The following is a 22,573-nucleotide window of genomic DNA, read 5'->3' as shown; positions in this document are numbered from 1 at the left end:
AGTAAGCTGTGATAAATTATAAATTTATGTAGCTGTCATCACCATCCGGTTTTAGGACACTTCCATTAGCCCAGAAGATTTCTTTGTGTTTGTTTATAGTTGGTTCTTGCTTCTACCCTCAAACCTGGACAACTCCTAATCTGCTTTCTGATTCTGTAGTTTTACCTTTTCTAGAAATTTCACATAGATGGAATCTTACAGGGTGATTTTGTGTATGGTTTCTTTCACTGAGCCTAATGATTCTTAAGGTTTATCTGTATTTTAGTATCAGTACTTCATTCATTTTTATGGTTGAATAATATTCTGTTGTATGGTTATACCACATTTGTTTATTCATTTATCAGTTGATGGACATTTCGATGTTTCCAGTTTATGGCTATTATGAATAATGCTATGAATATTCATGTACTAGTCTTTGTGTGGACATATGTTTTCATTTCTCTTGGGTAGATACCTAGGAGTGGAATTGCTGGGTTATATGGTAAGTTTGTGTTTAACTTTTTAAGAAACTGCCAAACTGTTTTCCAAAGTGGCTGAACCATCTTGCATTCCCACCAGTAATGTAGAGGCTTCCAGTTTCTCCACATCTTTGCCAACACTTGGTATTGTCAGTTTTTTTGCTTACAGCCATTCTAGTGGGTGTGTAGTGGTATCTCATTGTGGTTTTAATTTTATTTCCCTAATGACTAATGGTGTTGTGCATCTTTTCATGTGCGTATTAGCCATTTGTATATCTTGATGAAGTGTCTGCTCAAATCTTTTTTTTATTGGATTGTTTGCCATCTTATACTTGTTTTAAAATTTTGCTAAATATTCTGGATATAAGTCCTTTATCAGATGTATGATTTCATATAAGTATTTTCTTCTAGTCTGTGGTTCGATTTTCTGCCTCTTTTATGGATTGTGCTGTTATCATATCTAAGAAATCTTCTCTTAACCTAAGGCCAAAAGTTTGTTTTCATTTAGAAGTTTTATAATTTTAGTTTTTATGTTTAGGTCTGTGACCCATTTTGGATTATTTTTTGTGTATAGTCTTAGGTAAAGCTATAAGTTTGTTTTGGGGGCATTGAGGTATAGGAATATCCAGTAGTTGCAGTAGCATTTCTTTAAAACATGGCCTTTTTCCCATTTACCTTGCCAAGGTGATTTACCTTGCCCAGGTGATTAACCTTGGCACCTTTGTTGAAAATCAGTTGACTATAAATATATAGGTTTATTTCTAGTCCATTTTGTTCTTTGATCTGTATGTTTCATCCTAACAACAATACTGTGCTATCTTGAGTACTGTAGCTTTATAGTAAGTTTAGGTATCTGGTAGTATAAGTCCTCCAGCTTGGTTCTTTTTTCAAAATTTCCAAAATATTTGCACTTCCACATAAATTTTAGAATCTACTCCATTTCTGTGGCAAAAGCCTGCTAGGATTTTGATAAGGATTGTCTTGAATTTGTAGATCAGTTTGGCGGGAAAATTGTCATCTGGTTTCATGTGTTAATAGTTTTAGGGGTATATTAGAAATTTGTTATTTTTCTTCTGATTCTCAACCTGATTTCTTATCAGTGAATCTGCCCTCTTCCTGTGCTCTCAATTCTCTAGGGCGTACAAATGCCTAATTTAGACCTTAAGGAAAAAGTGGAGCCTGAGGTTCTTAGCGCTGACGTCCAAACTTCACCAGAACCAGGAACAAGAATGAACATTCTGCCGAAGAGAACAAGACGCGTCAAGTCTCAGGTGTCAATTTCTGTGGGCCATTTTGACAGGGATTTTACCTCCTTGACTGTGCAGAACACATGCCTGGTTTGGGGAGGTCATTCACATACTGTTCTTAAAAGACATTTTTTATTTACTTTTGAGATGAATAAGGAGGAAATTATAAAATTTGGTCTGATTTGATTTAGAGAGTTTTTTGTTAATATTAAACAACTTTGACAGAGATGACAAGTCAGAGTGACTCTGGGTACTGGGCCAATTTCATAGACACGCTGATGATTTCTAGTACATTTTATTTTCCTGGTTACTGTAAGTGAGAAGAGGAGGAAGAGAAGAAGAGTAGGAAGGAGAGACTTTATTTTTCACACATCCTTCCTTTAAAAACCAGAATATCATTTTCTTGTGTCTGAATCATTCCAATGTAATTTCTATAATGTTCTTGTGACCTAGAATAATTTTAAAGCCTAATGAAAGCATCAGGAAAAAAATGCACATAATTTCTTTTTGTCTGCTTCTCTCCCACTTTCGTATTCCCATTTCTTTGTGGTCGACTTCAAGTTGTGTTTTGTTTCTGTTTTGGGGGTAATCTTAGTTCCTGGATCAGGGATAAGGCAGCAAGCCTATTTAGAGAGAATTAAAAATTTCCTTTATTTTTAACTGGCTCTTAAAACTTTTCTTAGGTAAGAAAGTAAATTAATGCATCACAAAACTAGACTAATGTGACTTTTATTTATTTTTTTTAGTCAGAGTCTGGAGAAGTGAATAGAAATACGGAACTGAAGAAGCTTCGGATTTTTGGGGCTGGGCCTAAGGTTGTGGGCTTGGCAATGGGAGTAAAAGAAAAGGAAGGTAAATCTGTTACTTGGTCACGGAAAGTATTAAGGTGCAGTGGTGTGGTTATAACAAATGCAGATTGTGCTTGAATCGTAGTCTGCTGTGGGGTTTTCTAAGGATTGTATTGTAGACTTGCAGCATGATTTCCAGACAAATCACCCTTTTAATGGCAGATAATCTTAAGGTGTGAGAAGCCATAGTATGTTAAATTTTTATACTATTTTGGGAGAAAATTTCCTCCTCCATTTCCTCCTTCCACTTGACACAAAAATTATTGTTTTTAAAGGCTGATTTATAACAGAATGGTGAAATTAGTGATTCTTACCTGGTGATCTAAAGCTTGCTGTTTTTAAATTTAAAAAGAAATAGAGGAGTCTCTCTGACCTTTAGAATCAGAATATGCTAGGGAGAGCTAATAATTTAGATTCTAATTATAATATTTTCCTGTAATTGCCTTGATGTATATTACACCACTTCTTTTAAGTAATCTATTTGAAGAATGGCTGGTGCTCCCAGCTTAGCATGTTAGAATTAGCATGTGAGTAAAATTGCTAACCCAGAGATAAGTACATTTCAATTTTAAGACTCAAGTTGACGAAGATTGTGTTGGATGTGTTTTTACTGTATAAGAATTTAATGGAATACTGTAATCACAAGTCATACTGATTTTTATGCATTTTATGATATGACTTAGGTCATGATTCCAATTCTGGACTGAACTCTGGTTGATCAGATAATATTGTTCTATCACCAAATATTCAGTATGATCAGACTTGCTTGATATATTACAATGTTTACTATTACTCTTAAAAATTAAGCACCTTATCATTTTTATGTTTGTAATTGTATTGGCTGGCAGTAATCTTAATACTAGTCTCAAATTAGTTCCTGATAAGTTCTACATGTGGGCAATACAGAATTAGTACTTAAACTCTCTGCAGCTCAGTTGCCTGGACTAGAATCCCAAATCTGCTACTGACTCAACTTTGTGAGTTTGGGCAGGTTACCTAACTTCTCTGTTCTTCAGATTCTTTATCTTCACTGGGGGATAATAATTTATCTGCCTCATAGTGTTGTGAGATTTTAACTAATTTAAATAATTTAAAATAGTGTCTGGTCCATGGTAAGCTCTCAACATTAGTTTTTACTATTATTATATAATTATTTTTATTTCAAGATGAGGTCTCCCGAAGACGAAAAGTTACCAACAGGTCAGACGCATTTAACATGCAAATGAGACAACGGAAAGGAACTCTCTCTGTTAACTTTGTAAGTGTTCTGAGATGTGTTAGGAGGGAAAGGATTTCTTTTTATTTTAGTTTTGCTTTTTTTACCTTGCTGTGTCTGGTTTGTCATTAGTTAGTTCATTTAGTCAGAAGACTTAGTGCATCTGAAGCTTCAGCTTTGGTGTATATCACATTAACCTTGCTTTGTGGCATACACACAGACGGTTCCTGAGTCATACACCTAGTGAATGAGTGAGAGGATGACTCTGTCAACCCTTGGCTGTATTAGACAGTGCTCAGTCCTCAGCCCTCTACCAGTGAAGAGCATTTGTGTGTAGGAAGAGTGACATGGTTTATTTTATTAATAGAAATTGACATTCAAGTACCCTAGATTTGTAGTGGTCCTATACTCGGATACCTTGTTATACTTCTATTAACTTGCTTGTAGAAGCTCTGAGGAAATTCAGGAAGTTTTGCAAAGCTGTTTATATACTGTTATTTAAAATAAGCATTCAGGACTTCTGTTCATTTTTTAGTGTACAGTATTTTGTTTCAATTAAGGCATTCCTGGTAAAGATTTAATACTGCTTTTTAATAAACTTATTAATAAACTTTCATGTTACTTTATTTTGTTGTTAACAGGTTGATCTGTATGTTTGTATGTTTTGTGGTCGGGGAAACAATGAAGATAAGCTGCTGCTGTGTGACGGGTGTGATGACAGCTACCATACGTTCTGTTTAATTCCCCCACTGCCTGACGTGCCCAAGGGCGACTGGAGGTGTCCTAAGTGTGTGGCCGAGGTACACACCCAACCTTACCTTTTGAAAGGAAGAAAAACATGCATAGAGTGTACAGTCAGCACTTCCCATGAAGCTGCTTCTCCTCTGTCTTTGTTTTTCAGAGCTTGAAATTGCTAGGCTTTTTAAAAGAGTGACAGTGACTGGAAATGTAACAGCTCTGTTTTTTTAAGTGTCTTTTTCTGACTGTGGTTTGATAACTCTTTTGCTACAGAATGAGACTTTTGCTAGACTGTTCATATTCCGGGAAAACAATAAAAGTGGAGAAAATCCGTAGTTTATTTGTTTTTTTCTTTAATTAAAAAAAAAATTAAAAATCAGATATGAAGCTCTAGAACTTAGGATCTATGCATCCAGTTTTCATGCTGCCACATAAACTGTTAACTTGTTTAAATTGTGACTTGATTGTACTAAATTTGTTATTGAAAGATTATAGTAATGTCACTGTCATGAAATGCCTGGTGTTTATTTTAACAAAATATGATAGAATGTTGAAGGGAAAGAGTTGGCTGGGTATATTTAGATACATTGAAAGCATATGTTTATGATCTTTTAATTATTTTTTATTATTTTCAACATTAGGTGATTCAGAAGCAGTTCCATTCTAAGTCTTTGTGTTAAGAAATTGGTCATGATAGTAGGAAAAAAACCATTCTTCTCTCTGGGTGTCCTAGCAACCTGGTGACTGTCCCTTTCTCCATTACCTTTCCTCCCTCCCTGAACGTTTGTTTTTTTCCACCAAGGATGATAGACATCTCTGGGCTTGATTCCAGGTTGGTAGCCCTCCAGGTGTGTGTCTTGATGCCAGAGCTTAATGCCAGCTCCAAGCCTGAAGCTGTCCCATGACCACCTTCCTCTGGAAGGCATGAGAAAGCAATTGAGGTTTCAGAACATTATTTCCTGGTTCCACACTGAAAGTAATTAATACCTGTTTTGTGGTCTAGAGTTGACTGGATTTGTTTCACCTTGGAAATGATCAAAGAAGGTCATACCGAGAGCCTTATTCTTTCTTCAGTGTCAGTAAGTTAATCTTAGATATTTTTTTCTTCCCAGGAATGTAATAAACCTAGAGAAGCTTTTGGATTTGAACAAGCTGTACGAGAGTATACACTTCAGAGCTTTGGAGAGATGGCAGATAATTTTAAGTCTGACTATTTCAATATGCCAGTCCATGTGAGTATTTAGGTCACTTTGGGGAAGTATGAAGGATTTGTCTGAGTCCAAAGCTTTTGTTTTGCTTTTTAAAAGCTTCCATTATTTTGTGGAAAACAGAATCGGCATGAAAAAGATGATAGAACACCAGATCTGAGGATCAGGGGCCTGAGGTCGTCTTCTGTTTCTTCAACTTTCTCTTGTGGCAGTGTGTACTCTCCTGTTGAGAAATTGACTTCTGTCTTTCCCTTATTTGTGGACTCTCTGGGCACAGTCGTTTTCACACAAGCATGAAAGATGTGGCAGTTGCTGCTTTTATTTAGCTATTTGTGCTAGGAGGTTTGCTGCTTTTCCTGGGGCATCTTGGGCTTTAAAAAATCCCCATAAAATAATTTTCTAAAGCTATTAAAATTCAGCCTTGATTTTTGTATTTCCTTTTTCTTCATTGTGTCCTGGGTCATCTTTATCCTACTTAGTTGGAAAGCAGCTTGCAGAAGAAAGCAGTTGAAGTTCATCGTGTTTTTTTGTGTGGTGTTTTTTTTTTTGTTTGTTTTCATTGTGTTTTTCATCTAAGTTGTCTTTAGCTTTTCCCCATCCTCAATCAGAAAAGCTAAGACTGCATGCAGTCTTTTCAACTCTGAGAATTGAGAGGGCTTCTGTTTTTTCATTGGTTTTGTTCAGTTGACCTGTGTGTTATATTATAGTGGGTTATGATTGTATTGCGCTTGTAATCTGTTATCTCTGTTTTCCATGTGTAGATGGTCCCCACAGAACTAGTAGAAAAGGAATTCTGGCGGCTGGTGAGCAGCATTGAAGAAGACGTTATTGTAGAGTATGGAGCTGACATCTCCTCAAAAGACTTTGGGAGCGGATTTCCTGTGAAGGATGGCCGTAGAAAGATGCTGCCGGAAGAAGAGGTGCAGAGCATGCAGTAGTATCCAGACTTCTTACCTGTGGCCAACTCAGCCTTTGCTAGTAGAAAATGGCCTTTCTTTAATCCTAGGGACCACATTCATTTAAAACACTAAATATGTAGAATTTGGACATTACAAATAGTCTTCTGTTTTGAAAACAATAAATTCAGAGTAACTTTAAAAATCATTTAAGTTTTCATTTTAAAACAAGTTTAAGTAATTTAAAACTTAACTCCAGTTAAAAGATTTTGTGTAGCTCTATTTGGAAATGTAGATAATGACTTTAGGAAAAAAATACTACATTTCACCGGTAGGTCCACAATTAAGTTTCCTTCAATATCTGGGCAGGTAGGTTTTCAAATATGCATTTAAATTATAACAGATAGATGATCTTTAAAAGTAAAGCTGAAGTAAGATGATCATTTATTTCTTTTTCTTTTACTTTGGTCTTTTTCACTTTCTTTTCCATTATATTTGGCAACAGTTGAGAATTCTATTTCCTGTTTTCCTACACATGGTAAGAAAAAAAAGGTACATAGTGGAGAAGGATACATAGTTGAAAATATGGCCCCTCTAGGTCTCTTGTTACCATTGGCATGGTATATCTCTTTCCATTGTTTTACCTTGAAGCTGTTTGTATTTTGGAATCTGGCCTGTGTCTCTTATAGGCAGCATATGCTTGAATCTTGCTTTTTAAAAATCTAATGTGAAGGTTGACTTTAGTTGGAGTGTTCAGTCCATTTAAACTTAACATGGTTGGTTTATATCTGCCATCTTGCTGCTTTCTCTGTCTCCTGTGTTTTTGCTCCTCTCTCTCTGTTATCGCCTTCTTTTGGTGTTCAAGAGGTATTCATCATACCATTTTAATTGGCCTGAAATTTTTTTGGGGGAGATACATATTTTGAGTTATTTAGTGGTTTTCTAAGAATTATAGTATACAGCTTTAAAAAAAACCAGCTTCATCAACAGTGTCTGTCTTTAACTGATCACATTCTACTTCATTTCAATATTGACTTCTGGTAAATTAGAAACTTGGAAACTCTCTTTTCATTTGCTTTTCTCTTTTGCATATTGTGTGTTGTATCCGAATATTGTATAATACACCAACATGGCCGCATAGTATTGCTTTAAACCATCTTATGGTCTTTAAAACAATTCAGAAAAAAGAATTTGACAGTCTTTTTTACATCATTACGCATATACATCCTTTCTGGTACTCTGTCATTCCTGGGGGTCCAGGATACTTTTTATTTGAGCCTCCTGGACTGTTTCTATTTGTAGTAGGTCTGCTAGCAGTGAATTCTTGTCTTTGCTTATGTGAGAGTGTATTTAGCCTTCTTTTAGTTTCTTAAGACTAAATACTTCTCAATTTTTTTGGCTTTGATTGTGTTCTAGTTTCTTGAAATGATTGTTCTCATAATCTTGTTCAGTTCTATCCTTGTTTTCTGTAGAGGGAACTGCCCAACCTCCCCACATCACCATTTCCAAAAGTTCTTCATGATTAGAAGTCTGCTTCGTATCCAGGTCTCTAGTTAGACGGAAGACCCTGTTTCATCTTCTCTTGTTGTATCCTTCCCTATGTAGTATGTCTCTGTGAGCAGGTAAGCATCATGCCTACAGAATCATGTTCTGAAACAGGAACGTGAATGTGCGTGCTCACATCGTTCAAACCCTGGCTTGCCTTGTTTGAGTCCCGTCTTACCCTGACCAGTCCATTGTAACTCCCTACAGTATCACCGACCCAATTTATTCATGGTACAGTCTCATTCTTTATCATGCCAACGTCCAGTCAGAAATATCTGACTACTTAATATGTGCTGAGTGGGGTTTTCATTTTTTGTTTTATTTATGATCAAAAGTTGTATCTTTTGGCTGTCTCTTATTTTAGCCTTATTATTGATTTTTTCCCTCCTGTCATAGTAGAGCACAGGTTAAGATAATCACATTAGGGAAATGTTCAGATTATCTCATTCACCGATTCTCTCTTCAGCTTTGTCACTGGTTATTTAACCTTTTTACTTTGAGGGTTTTAATCTCTGTATTATAGAAACTTTCACATATTATGTTAAAAGTTAACATAATAATGAATTTCTCTCCCTTCCTCCCTGGCATCCAGGTTCAACCATTACCAGCCTTCTAATGGAAGGCAGTTGGATTCTCTTGTTTCTGCATTCAGACTTCTGCAGTATCACATCACATATCCTCTGGAAAATGCAACTACACTCCTGCAAGAATGACAGTGGAAAAAGACAGATAGAGTTGTTACGAAAGTAGTTCGATTTTGTGGGTCTCCTGGGTTCCTTATACTCCACTTGGGTTCCTTAGGCCCCTTTGAGAACTGTTTGCCGCAAGGATGATAGCATTTTAAGTCTCTACCACATATGGCTTCAAAAGTGGGTGTTTGAAGCTCATGTCCAGAGCTTATATCCAGTTAGAAACCTCTGAAAACTCAGCACCTTTCCTTTTTCATTCTGGCTGTGCTTTCTTTGTTTTTTGGAAATTGCAGTTTCTTTTTTCTCTTGAACTCTTTGGTGAAACAAAAAAATTTTTTGTTGTTGTTAATAGATGTGTCTGTAGTGTGATTATCCAGGATTCTTGCCTGTAAAATCCCATGGACAAAGGAGCCTGGTGGGCTACAGTCCACGGGGTCACAAAGAATTGGACATTACTGAGCACATAGTTGGGATTGGGGGTGCTGACTTTCTGCACCATCTTGGTCTTCACTATTGCCACAGATTCAGGATTCTATATCCTATTCCATTTTGTCCTCACAGTATCTTGGCACCATAAATATATCGATAAACATTTTGGTAAGTTATGCTACCAGGGATAAAGTAGAAATACAATATCAACCTATTAAAATGAATCTTAGTATTTTACTGGTAAGCTGTGGGGGTGGGTGGGGAGTAATAATAAGCCTTATATGGGTAGAGTAAGCCAGAGATAGCTGGATAATTAAAGGGAAATGTAAATATCACTTAAGAGATAGGCTTAAATATTTAGGAATATGAGTTACATGTAGAGAGCAAAGAGCACAGATTCTGTGGACTAGATGGTTGTGACTTAACACAGTTTTTTACTTTTGTTTTTAAAGACTCTCTTGAGAGATCTGTTGGGCTCTTGTCATTTCTGCTCTCATCTACACTGTTCTCCTTCTGTAGGAATATGCACTTTCTGGTTGGAACTTGAATAACATGCCTGTGCTCGAGCAGTCTGTTCTGGCACATATCAACGTGGACATCTCTGGCATGAAGGTGCCGTGGCTCTATGTGGGGATGTGCTTCTCCTCCTTTTGCTGGCACATTGAAGATCACTGGAGCTATTCCATCAACTACCTGCACTGGTATGCACAGTCTTTGTTAACAGCACGCACACTTCGTGACCTTTCTAAAGGTGTGATAATATTAGGTGATGTGTTGGGGAGAACTGACTTTAAAGTGTGTTCTACCCAAAGTAGGTATATAAGGTGGGGTCTCGGTACAGCGTCTCTGACACTTCCACTCTTAACATGTGTGCAGCCAAGCCCCGGATTTTAGACCAGATGATTCTTAGTATTTAGTGTACAGGGAACATTTATTTGATTTAACTTTTGATATACAAGGCAGGATATTTAAAGTTTATATAGTCAAGATCTGACTAACCTTCAGTATTTGAAATTAAATGCCTATGTTACATGTGTATTCATTAAGGTTTTTTGTTGGTTTTTGTTTGTATTTACTTACGCAGTTCCTTGTCCAGTATTCCGATCTTAACCAAATGGTATTTTTCTTTCCATTTGAAAGATACTGCTCAGGTCAGACTGTGCAAACTAATGGTGTTCTTTCTTTCATCCCTGTGCTTTGCAATATGATAACTTTTAGCCACGTGTGGTTTTTTAAAATTAAGTTTACTTCATCATTTGCATTAACCACATTTTAAGTGCTTAATTGTCACTTGTGACTGGTGACCCTGGTATTGGCCAGCATAGATACAGAACATTTTCAGTCATTGCTGTAAGTTTCTATTAGAGACAGCACTGTGAATTGCATTACGATTTAAGTTATTCTATAGATTGCATGACTAATTAAATCAATTTCCTTGAACTTCAATTAGCATTATAAGTAAACTCTAGTCCACTGAAGTCTGATGTATTGCCAATGCCAAGTGTTTGGTCCTTAAGATTCATAGATAGAACTCAGGATTTCAGCAATTTGTAAGATTCATAAGTATTATTCGGGATTTCAACAATGTCTCTCCTTGGCTTATTTCCTTGGATAGTAATGTTGAACTCCATGAAGTTGTACAGACATATTCTATAGGGCATTGACTTTTACTTTGATCATGGTGCGGATAATTGGAATGTCCAGTGGACCTGTGAATTAGGCAGTATGTCAGTATCCTTTGGTACAGTGCTTGCTTTTCCTATAGCATCTTTCCTGTTTGAAGACGCTGTTTACTGCTTGACCTTAAAGAGTTCATTCGACTTGCCTTTCCGTAGTGAAAACTACGTACCCACCTGTCCATATACTCTTGCCTTACCTCCTGTTGTGAATAGTAGCACAGATTTTTGAAATGGTTGGTAGGATTCAAGATCCATAATCTATGGCCACAGAGCAAGACAAAGTTAATTACAGTTTAGTGGATTTGAGTCTGAGGCCCTGGCCTCATGGGCACCGTGCTCTTCCTGGATAAACAGTTACTTCTTTGCTAGGGGAGAGCCAAAGACATGGTATGGCGTGCCATCTCATGCTGCAGAGCAGCTGGAGGAGGTGATGAGGGAGCTGGCCCCTGAGCTGTTTGAGTCCCAGCCTGACCTCCTGCATCAGTTAGTCACCATCATGAACCCCAATGTGTTGATGGAGCATGGGGTACCGGTGAGTCTTTTTTCATCTCCCTTCAGTATTTTAAAGTTAATGTATATCATAATGTATGCTTGGTTTTATAATGGGGAATAAAATCATGTCCTCTTTTAGCCAAATTAGAATTTATACTCTGAAGGGAACAACATTTATTTCATTAAGAATGGGTTGTTATGAAATGTGAAGCATACCTTATGTACAGCAGCCTGTCAGAATAACCTTGTTTTCAGTATATCTTGGTTTTAGTAAACATCTTATTTTCTTTATTATCCCCATTTAATCAAAGTAGCTGTGTCTTAAGTGGTAGTTCTAATAACTGATCCTTATCTTTGTGGAGATCATATTTCCATCTTTCATATAAAGATTTTATAGCCTTTTTTTGTATGAGATAAGTAAAAATACATAAGGAACACCTTTTCTACTTTTAAATTTAGTTTTGAAAATGATTATTACCTTTAAATTGTACTAATGTTTGATAAAGTATAAATTCAGTGTTTGCTGCGTGTAGTCAAATAGTTATCATAACCTTAATGAGAAAGGAGATTGGGCGATGGTAATGTTGCCTTGTCTTTAAAGAGTTAATTTGTACACAGTCTTGGACTTTTCAAAAGACATAGTATTATCATAAAACCAAGAGATTCAGGAAAACTGATTTGAGGATCTCTCCGTATGACATAGGAGCTAATCAGTTAGTTTCCCCCCCAAAAATCATGCAAAAACAGTGAAATTCATCCTTTCCCACTGTGTATATCATAGAAATAAAAGGAATAAAAGAAAATTTCTCATAATTGTAAAAATGTCATCAAGTTAGGAAACTAGTAGTAGCTCAGTGAGAGGAGTGTTTTCTCCTTGAAAATTTCCTTGGGCTGTGAATTCTTGTCATGAATTATTTTAATTTATCAGTGACATAATATTATAAGAGGTGAAACTGACAGCTTCTTCAACCCTGATGTTATTTTTTGGTATGTGTAGCTTAATAGTTTATTGTTGTCAAGTTTAAAAAGTTCTTCTGAAACTGGTGAAATGTCTCCCTTTTCTATTGTTTTCATTTTGTTTTCTTCTGCTTTCGTATCCTGTTTCTGATTTGCGTTTAGGTGTACAGGACCAATCAGTGTGCTGGCGAGTTTGTGGTGACGTTCCCTCGGGCCTATCACTCTGGGTTTAACCAAGGCTACAACTTCGCCGAGGCCGTGAACTTCTGCACTGCTGACTGGGTCTGTTCTATAGCAAGTGGCTGTTGTACGTCTACTAACACCCCTGGAGATGCATTGTAATTGCTGTGTTTGCTTAGCTGGGAGGGGAGGTTTATGAGTATTCAGTAGGGATTGTGATGTCTGCTGCAATTTAGAAAGTTCCAGGTAGTTTTTATTTGGAAGGTTTTATAGTTCTTTTCATTCGTTACTATCTTGTTCGGTTTGAATTTTAAATGAGCAGTTGATGTTTTCTGAGTCTTCTCTCAGTGAACGTAATTCCTTTAGTCTCTGGTTTCTTTGAGCATTTTTTGGATTTTATAAAGGTGACCAGATCTTTGGGAATTAATTGTACCATATCAAATAGCTAGTTCTGATTTTTATCTTAAAATATCCCTTTATTATTTTCCTTCTGATAGAAAATTAGTTGATTTTATTCTTGGCATTTTATGTTTTCTATATTCTTTTTAAAAAGATTATTTTAAAGGGTAGCCGTGATACTGAGATCTCTATGGGCTCCACTTTTGTGTAGATGATGTTGCCATTGATTGCCATTTTGCTTGTAAATGAAGTAGATATAAAAAAGTAATTAGTAGCTTTTACATCTTGTTGGGGACATAAAACTGCAAACTTGTAATACACTATTTGACTTTATTTTTCCTTTAGTGAGATTATTCTGTTTGTCACCTCTCCTGACATTTTGGGGATTTTTTTTTTTTTTTTTTTAGTAATATTGGATCTTACGTTTTCTATGGGCACCTTAGTTTGTTAAACTTCATAATTGGGCTTCCCTGGTGGCTTAGTAAAGAATCTGCCTGCAGTGGAGGAGACCCAGGTTCAGTCCCTGGGTTGGGAAGATACCATGGAGAAGGAAATGGCTACCCACTCCAGTTTGCTTGCCTGCAGAATCCCATGGACAGAGGAGCCTGGCGGGCTAATTAGTCATATTGTTTCCTTGGCTAATGAATGAAATTGAAAAATGAACAATCCTACTCGACCTAGTCATTCTAAACTTCTTACATATTAGAAAGTAGCAAGAGCAAAACAGAGCTTAAGACTTTGTCTTGGACTTGCACTATATTTTAGAAAACCCAGCTTACATTTATTAAGTGTTTGTGATTTACTTGTTCCTTGGCCAGGTAGATACAGTGTGGAAATGCAGGTGATTCAGAGATGAGTTGGAAATGATTCTATCTCTAACATGCTCATTATTACTGCTGTCTAATCTTGGGCAACTTTTAATTTCTCTGGTCCTAAATTCTTTTTTACCTGCTATGTAAAAATGCTGAGATACACTTAATGACCTCAGACAAGTGAGGTAATATATGTGAAAGTCCTTGATACTCCTTAGGAGAAGAGTGTGATATAATTGAAAAGTAAAAGCAGCTTTATATCTGGAATAAAGTGATGGTACAAATTTTTATAAGCTACAGTGGTCAATCAGTTCTATTTTATGTGGCTTCCTTACTTGTGATAATTAAAACTGCAAGTCCTATGGTTTTGTTTTTCTTCTTACTTTTGCTTTAAGGCTGAGAAATGTTTACATACCTGAGAATTTAAAAAGAATTGTATATTGTTGGTAGACAAGATAAATGCCGAACATAAGCTCAACGTGTTTTGTTTTTTTTTTGCTTCATAAGCTCAACATGTATTTTCTTGGGAAAGATTGTTTCTTTGGAAGAGTGGGGAAATAGTGCTGGATTCAGAGATAGTACTGTGCTCTGCCGCTCTGATTCCTGTGATTCCCCTCTGCTTCCTCAAAATGGAGGCCAACTCCAAAAGGTTCTCAGAGGTTGACTTTATTTTTTCTGTGATGTTACAGTTTTCAGATACAAACAAAAACTTCAGCCATCCAAGTTTTTCCACTTGAGTAAAGGAAAGAAGTTGGAGAGAGAGAAAGAGTTTGTGTAGTGTAGCTAGTATCAGTTTTATTTGAAGCGTGTTAGATTTTTTAGAAGTTATCTTAGAGAGTGTATCTGTTGGCTTATGAAAAGTGATCATTTAGTAATTTATTTCATGTAGGAAAATTAAAGTACATAATCTCATGATTGCACTTCGGATTTTTTCTAGGCCAGACTGGTAGTTTTAAAAATAATTTCTAGATGCTAACATCTAAATAGTCCTTATAAAAAAATAGTCCTTGTGAACTAGTGCTTTTTCCTTCCCTTCCCTTCCATTTTCCCTCCTTTGTAGTAGTGTCTGGTTTTTTTGTTTTGTTTTGTGGAAATATCAATGTTGAATATGTCCAATTATATCTTTATAGCTTGGTGATTTTCTTTCTTTTCCTGTAAGGTCAGTCCCATGTGACAGGTGTAAGAGTTCTGCTTCATTTATGTGTCAAGAAACTCATGCCTGAGGTGCATAACTGCGTAATGATTGGAAGTCAGCCACTTAGGCTGGAAGCTCAGCATCGGGGATTGGGGGGTTTTCTTTGGGAAGGCCTTTGTGAAATTCTTGCTGGGCGATAAAGTTTTAATATTTACAGTTACCTCTTACATTCAAATGGACGCTCTTGTTCTGTGTTGTTTATAAGAAAAAAAGAGGATCTGGGGTAAGCAGTGGTTCTGTTCTGGAATGTGTTATAAGCAAGTACTTTAATTTGAGAATCTTGTCTTGTTTTCAGTTGCCCATTGGACGTCAGTGTGTGAGTCACTACCGCCGGCTGAGGCGCCATTGTGTCTTCTCCCATGAGGAGCTCATCTTCAAGATGGCGGCAGATCCGGAATGCTTAGACGTGGGGTTGGCTGCCATGGTGTGCAAGGAGTTGACGCTCCTGACTGAGGAGGAGACACGGTTAAGAGAATCTGTGATGCAGATGGTGAGTTTGCTGATTACACTGCTCACGGAAAACACTAAAAATTGAACCTGTGGTGGAAAGAATCCATTTTCATCTTCAGTCCCTCTAGAAGTTGAACACAGAAATGGCTAGTTTGGAGATTTCATACCTTTGTTTCTGCCATTTTGGTTTAAGTTGAAGTTTTAGGAATCTTGATGTCAGCATCTCCAGATTTTTAAAAATGCAGTCCTGTCAGGTAGAATTTCTTAGGTATATATTTTAAAAATTTTCCTAGGTATAGTGTTTCTTTAGGTGAGAAAAATCAAGTTCTCTCAGCTTTGTAATTAAACAAAAGTTGTGTTTCTGGTGATTGTAGATTGTCCGAGTTAATCAATCTGTCTTTCCCGCCAATCTGAGTTTTTCGTGAGTATAAGAAGCACTGAATAACCCAGTGTTGGGATTTTGAATGCTTCAAATAAACTAAACATCATATTGAAATGGAAACTAAATATATGTTTTTAGCCTGTCTTAGCCCATTTTCCCTAACCCTCCCTACGTAGCTAGCCTCACTGGCTGTGTACCATGCTCCCTCTTTCTCTGTGTAGCCCACTTTATTTCCCATGATACACAATTCCTTGTGGAATCTTAGTTCCCGGACCAGGGATCGAATCTGTGTTCCTGTATTGGTAGGCAGATTCTTAACCACTAGATCACTATGGAGGTCCCTTAGTGGAATTCTTTACTATAAAACTTACTTGATCCTTTAATGTGCTGGTACTTGTTAATTTCCAGTTGGAAGAGGTATGATGCATAGCATTTATCTCCCCCTAAGTTTCCTTGTTTTTTTGTGGAATACTTTCTAGGGTTAGTGGTCCTTGGAGTATGCTTTGGGAAGAGGTGTAGAATTTCTTGAAGCAGCCAGGATTAGTCAGATGATGTATTAGCATTCCCTGTTTGCCAGCTGTTAACGTAAGAAACACCTGCAGTGCATTTTGGAACCATTTTTGTATTAAAGTAACTTTTAAAGAAAATACGAAGTGCTTCTATGAGAAAATGAAAAGATAGGAGAGTTCAGCCAGGAGAGATCTAGATAAGAAAATATTGAAAGAATTGGGTTGTGTCTGCCAGTGAATAAACTATTAGATCACTACCTTGTTTAAGTGGAGAAAAAAAAGAAGATTGCTGTCATAGTGGAATTGGTTTGTAAACACCATGCTCAGGTAAGTAGAAACTGTAAAGGGGACCCCCTTATTTATCAAATGGAAGCCTTTGTAAAGTGCACGCCAAGTGCCCTTTCTTAAAGTGGCATACCGAATTTGATAAGCTTTCTTTTTTTCCAGTTTTAATATTTTTTAAAATTAAAGTCAAGTTGATTTACAATGTTTTAATTTCTGCTGTACAGCAGAGTAATTCAGTCACATATACATTCTTAATGTTCTTTTCCATTATGGTTTATCATAAGATATTGAATATAGTTTTCTGTGATATATATAATAGGGCTTTGTTGTTTATATGCAAAAGGTTAGCTTCTTTTTGATGCCTTGTTGAAATAGATTATACTTTGATTTTCATAGTTTAAGTAATTTTATATCTCTTTATCTTTGCATGTGTTTGTACCTATCTGTTATTTTCAGACTATTAAATTTTTTAGTTCAAGAGTATATTGTCCCTGGGGACAGTGCTTTTTGATTTATCTTTTTCTTATGTTAAATAGAAAAAAAAACCACATAAAACATATAGAACTTCATGAATTATTCTATGGCAACCATTGTTGTCATCACCATATGGTCAAGAAATAGAACTTTATCAGCTAGCCAGTATTTTGTAATAACTATAGGGTATAACCTTTCAAAATTGTATATTAAAAAAGGTTTTTAGGGCAAAATATGTTAGAAAAATAATACTAGCAAATAAAAAAGTCTTGGCTTACTGTGCCCAAGAAAACCCTTATCAGCCATCTTCAAAGTACCTCCCAATTACTGTTTCCTGTCCTTTCTTCAACAAATGACTTTCAACCTCTGTAGTAAGCATTTCCTGCATTTTAAGATGTTTTTATCAGTCACATGTGCATTCTTAGATACTAAGGTTTAGTCTTGTTCATAAAAAACTAGCAATGTTTTTAGAAAATATTTTGAGGATGTGCCATCGTATCTCCCGTGTTTATGTTGTCAGAGTAGTAAAAAAAGTTAACAAGTTTAAGTTCTCTGATGCTTGAAAGACTGGAAAGACTTGATCAGGTGACATCAGTTGTATTTCAGGGTGTCCTGATGTCGGAGGAAGAGGTGTTTGAGCTTGTGCCTGATGATGAGCGGCAGTGTTCAGCCTGCAGGACCACCTGTTTCCTCTCTGCTCTCACATGCTCCTGTAATCCTGAACGGCTCGTGTGTCTCTACCATCCGACTGATCTGTGCCCCTGCCCCATGCAGAAAAAATGTCTTAGGTATCCACACGTTTCTCGTAAGGCTTCCATTACAGTCTTCTTAAAAATTGTTAATACTCTTGTTCGTAATGCCCTTCCTTGTGTTTGTTCTGGTTACCTCTTACCCGTCCGCCTCCTTTCTTGAGGGTCAGCCCATTAAAGTTGGCCCTGAACTTACTGAGTACAATGAGTTGCTTTATCAAGTTGATGGGACACATTCCTTGCCTCTCTCTGAATTAAAGCTCTTTGAGCTGCTTAGGCTCTTCTCTTTATGTGTACCTGGCCATGGTACTTCCCTTAAGGTGATTCTGTTTCAGCGTTAATTTATTTTCAAATTGTTGTTGGGTTTTGCAAGTTTTTATTTTTGTATGTGATCTTCTTTTTAGATATCGCTACCCATTGGAGGACCTCCCTTCTCTGCTCTATGGTGTGAAGGTCAGGGCACAGTCCTATGACACGTGGGTCAGTCGTGTTACAGAAGCATTATCTGCCAACTTCAGTCACAAGAAAGGTTAAGTTTCTTCCTTTTTTAAGCAGACACTGAAATGGTTTTCACTTTGAAAGAGATCTTGTTTTGTTTCATGTGTTTTTCCTCCATTAAGGAAAAGTCCTAGGCTTCGTAAGAGATTTGAGACCAATGAGTTGGTTGACTATAGACTTAATTTCCTGTTTGAGAATCTTTCGTTAAGTGATAAAGTTGATACAAAATGAGACAGATTGCTAACAGCAGATGTATCATATATTTTGGGGAACCGTTGTTACAAGTAGACTCACATTAATGGCTTACTGAGCAATTCTTTTTTCAAGAAAATTAGAGTTACCAAGGGAACATTTCATGCAAAGATGGGCACAATAAAGGACACAAATGGTATGGACCTAACAGAAGCAGAAAATATTAATAGGTGGCAAGAATACACAGAAGAAATATACAAAAAAGATTTTCACAACCCAGATAATCACAATGGTGTGATCACTCACCTGGAGCCAGACATCCTGGAATGCGAAATGAAGTAGGCCTTAGGAAGCATCACTACAAACAAAGCTAGTGGAGGTGATGGAATTCCAGTTGAGCTATTTCAAATCCTAAAAGATGATGCTGTTGAAAGTGCTGCACTCAGTATGCCAGCAAATTTGGAAAACTCAGCAGTGGCCACAGGTCTTGAAAAGGTCAGTTTTCATTCCAGTGCCAAAGAATGCTCAAACTACCACGCAATTGCACTCATCTCACACACTAGTAAAGAAATGCTCAATTTTCTCCAAGCCAGGCTTCAGCAGGATGTGAACTGAGAACTTCCAGATGTTCAAGCTGGATTTAGAAAAGGCAGAGGAACCAGAGATCAAATTGCCAACATCAACTGGGTCATCAAAAAAAGAGTTCCAGAAAAACATCTACTTCAGTTTCATTGACTGTGCCAAAACCTTTTACTGTGTGGATCACAACAAACTGTGGAAAATTCTTAGAGCTGGGAATACCAGACCACCTGACCTGCCTCCTGAGAAATCTGTGTACAGGTCAAGAAGCAACAGTTAAAACTGGATGTGGAACAACAGACTGGTTCCAAATCGGGAAAGGAGTACTTCAAAGCTGTATATTGTCACACTGCTTATTTAACTTATATGCAGAGTACATCATGAGAAACGCTGGACTAGATAAAGCACAAGTTAGAATCAAGATTGCTGGGAGAAACATTAATAACCGCAGATATGCAGATGACACCACACTTATGGCAAAAAGCAAAGAACTAAAGAGCCTTTTGATGAAAGTGAAAAGAGAATGAAAATGTTGGCTTAAAAACTAAGATCATGAAAACCAAGATCAGATCGTTCAGAAAACTAAGATCATGGCATCTGGTCCCCTCACTTCATGGCAAATAGATGGGGAAACAGTGGAAATAGTGACAGACTTTATGGTTTTAGGCTCCAAAATCAAATTGCAGATGGTGACTGCCGCCATGAAATTAAAAGACGCTTGCTCCTTGGAAGAAAAGCTATGACCAACCTAGACAGCATATTAAAAAGCAGAGACATTACCTTGCCAAAAAGGTCGTCTAGTCAAGGCTACGGTTTTTCCAGTAGTCGTGTATGGATGTGAAAGTTGGACTATAAAGAAAGAATTGATGCTTTTGAACTGTGGTGTTGGAGAAGACTCTTGAGAGTCCCTTGGACTACAAGGAGATCCAATCAGTGCATCCTAAAGGATATCAGTCTTGAATATTCATTTGAAGGACTGATGCTGAAGCTGAAACTCCAGTGCTTTGGCCACGTGATGCGAAGAGCTGACTCATTTGAAAAGACCTTGATGCTGGGAAAGATTGACGGCAGGAGAAGAAGGGGACGACAGAAGATGAGATGGTTGGATGGCATCACCGACTCAATGGACATGAGTTTGAGTAAACTCTGGGAGTTGGTGATGGACAGAGAGGCCTGGTGTGCTGCAGTCCATGAAGTCGCAAAGAGTCAGACACAACTGAGTGACTGAACTGAACTGAGAAATTCTCAGAATTAGGAACAAGCCACCTGGTATAAGCTTCAGTTGTATTGGCGGGATTTTAACAGCTGTAGTGTTTTTGCTAATTGGTTGGTGATTGGCTTTTTATTTTCTGTGGTGATAGTATATGGCTCTCTTTGTTTTTACAGATTTGATTGAGTTACGAGTAATGTTAGAGGATGCTGAGGATAGGAAATACCCAGAGAATGATCTCTTTCGAAAACTTAAGGATGCTGTAAAAGAAGCTGAGACGTGTGCTTCTGTGGCTCAGCTGCTTCTGAGCAAAAAGCAGAAACACAGGTAAGACTGAGAAGAATTTCTCTAGTGGTTTTCTGTTTTGTTTTGACCAGAGTAATGACAGAGTCTTAATTGTCTGTGAGGCTGTGTTACCCTTCCCAAGTAATGCCCAGCCTCGTCTCCTGCTGCACGCGCTTCTCTTGCTCTGCCTGCACTACCCGCCCTGTTCGTCATCATCACTGTGCTGCCCCTGCCCTTCCCCCTCCCTGTGCTCCCCCTGCCCTTGCCCCTCCCCGTTGCTCCCCCTACCCTTCCCCCTCACCGTGCTCCCCCTGCCCTTGCCCTTCCCCGTGCTCCCCTAGCCTTTCCCCCTCACCGTGCTCCCCCTGCCCTTCCCCCTCACTGTGTCCTCTGCTTAGGGCTTGCGTATTTGCTCCTGGCCCTCCTTGGGGCTATGTTCCCGGATACCCAGCTGGCTTAGACATCATATTCTTGGAGAGGCCTTCTCGGACAACCTTGTAAAATTGCAGCCTTTTTATTCTTCCTTCCTGCTTTGTTTTTCTCCTGGTGGACAAATCTACTTACTGCCTTATCTCCTCCTTATTTTCCTACCCCACTGGAAGATAATGCTAGAGTAGAATGTGGGATTTTCATCCTTTTCATTGCTGTGCTTTGAAGCATGCCTGGCACACAGTAGGTGTGTAATAGTGTCTGTAAATAGATGATACTGCAGGCTGAAGGCAGGTGGCAGCAGAGAGTGACCTGGGTGCAGGGGAGGCTGTTAAGGAGCATGGCAGTATATGCCTTGGATTTCACATAATTCACGTTTCATTTTCTGTGGCAGTGTTTCATTCTAACATATTCCTTGTGTCTGAATAGTTTTTTCTATAGCAGTTCACATTGGGTTTTTAATTACTTGGTACATTTTTTAATCTTTTGTTTTATGAGAGACCAATCATTAGTCAGGACTCCGCACCTGTCACTGGGTCTCTTACCCCCGCCTCCCCACCTTGGAGAATCTGGCCAAAGCTTAGAGACCCTTTTCTTAGAAAAGTGTATGTACAGACGTAATCTGGAGTCAGTTTCACAGGGTTTGTTATCTCCTAAGCTGGGTTAAAGGCCTTTGTTCTACATCTTAAGTTCCCTGAGATGGAGGATTTAGTTTTATCAGTGAACTTAACATTTTACTGTGAGAATTTATTAAATGTTTGAAATGTTTAATACTTCTAAGGTTGGAAGAACTATAATTTAGAGTGTTGAATCTTTGAGCCATTAACTGAAGAGCTAAGAATCTCATTTGAAAATGAAATCCTTCAGACACTTGTATTTTGGGGATTTCTTGGGTTAGAATTCTGAAGAGACTAGAAACCCCCTTAATGCTGTAGTGACTGAATTTTCTTACTTACGTCTCAACATTGACACCAGGCAGAGCCCAGACGGTGGGAGGACGCGGACCAAACTGACGGTTGAAGAGTTGAAGGCCTTTGTCCAGCAGCTCTTCAGTCTTCCGTGCGTCATCAGCCAAGCTCGACAAGTAAAGGTGGAGTATCACGTTCTTTTTGGGGTAAAAAGAATAGTGTGTCTTGATTCGTTTTTTTGTTCTCTATGTTTCTCTTCTCAAATAAGTGCTGCTGTTTAAGGTTTTTCAGTAGGTAGTAAGAACTCTCTTGGTTTCATTCTCAGTCTTTAATTCCTCCTTTAAAATTCTGGAACTAAGGCTAGTTTAGAAAATTTTTTTTCTCTGTTACTTTTAGGCCAGAACCTCCATTTAACATAGATGTAATTGAAATGGAAAAAAATTAGTTAAAGGAATCAATGTATCAGTGAATTACTAGCCCATGAACTTTTGAAAATGCAGGGCTCTGAAATTACCAGGGCCATCATGGCTTAATGAATATGTAAAATCTCAGAAGTGTCTCTCAGATACATTAATCTGCATAGTTAACTTTTGATAAGTTGTGGTGTCTTTTTGTGATTTGGCCAGGGCTGGGTA

At 37.6% G+C, this 22,573-nt stretch overlaps 1 protein-coding gene across 2 annotated transcripts in view; it reads left to right on the top strand.

The window, feature by feature from the left end:
- The window catches only part of KDM5A (lysine demethylase 5A), a 63,639-nt gene that overhangs the window by 10,448 nt on the left and 30,618 nt on the right, over nucleotides 1-22,573 (top strand). For both annotated transcript variants that reach the window (XM_015094999.4, XM_060414263.1), the window contains exons 5-18: nucleotides 1,595-1,729; nucleotides 2,452-2,557; nucleotides 3,720-3,811; nucleotides 4,411-4,569; nucleotides 5,620-5,739; nucleotides 6,477-6,635; nucleotides 9,794-9,975; nucleotides 11,323-11,485; nucleotides 12,565-12,684; nucleotides 15,284-15,478; nucleotides 17,695-17,876; nucleotides 18,242-18,366; nucleotides 20,493-20,643; nucleotides 22,006-22,120. In XM_015094999.4, the coding sequence (XP_014950485.2) occupies nucleotides 1,595-1,729; nucleotides 2,452-2,557; nucleotides 3,720-3,811; nucleotides 4,411-4,569; nucleotides 5,620-5,739; nucleotides 6,477-6,635; nucleotides 9,794-9,975; nucleotides 11,323-11,485; nucleotides 12,565-12,684; nucleotides 15,284-15,478; nucleotides 17,695-17,876; nucleotides 18,242-18,366; nucleotides 20,493-20,643; nucleotides 22,006-22,120 (2,004 nt within the window). The remainder of the gene's footprint in view (nucleotides 1-1,594; nucleotides 1,730-2,451; nucleotides 2,558-3,719; nucleotides 3,812-4,410; nucleotides 4,570-5,619; nucleotides 5,740-6,476; nucleotides 6,636-9,793; nucleotides 9,976-11,322; nucleotides 11,486-12,564; nucleotides 12,685-15,283; nucleotides 15,479-17,694; nucleotides 17,877-18,241; nucleotides 18,367-20,492; nucleotides 20,644-22,005; nucleotides 22,121-22,573) is intronic.

The sequence above is a fragment of the Ovis aries genome, chromosome 3 (genome assembly GCF_016772045.2).
Source record: "Ovis aries strain OAR_USU_Benz2616 breed Rambouillet chromosome 3, ARS-UI_Ramb_v3.0, whole genome shotgun sequence".
Lineage (NCBI taxonomy): Eukaryota > Metazoa > Chordata > Mammalia > Artiodactyla > Bovidae > Ovis > Ovis aries.
The sequence above is the reverse complement of the archived record's forward strand: the minus strand, read 5'-3'. Positions and strand labels throughout refer to the sequence as shown.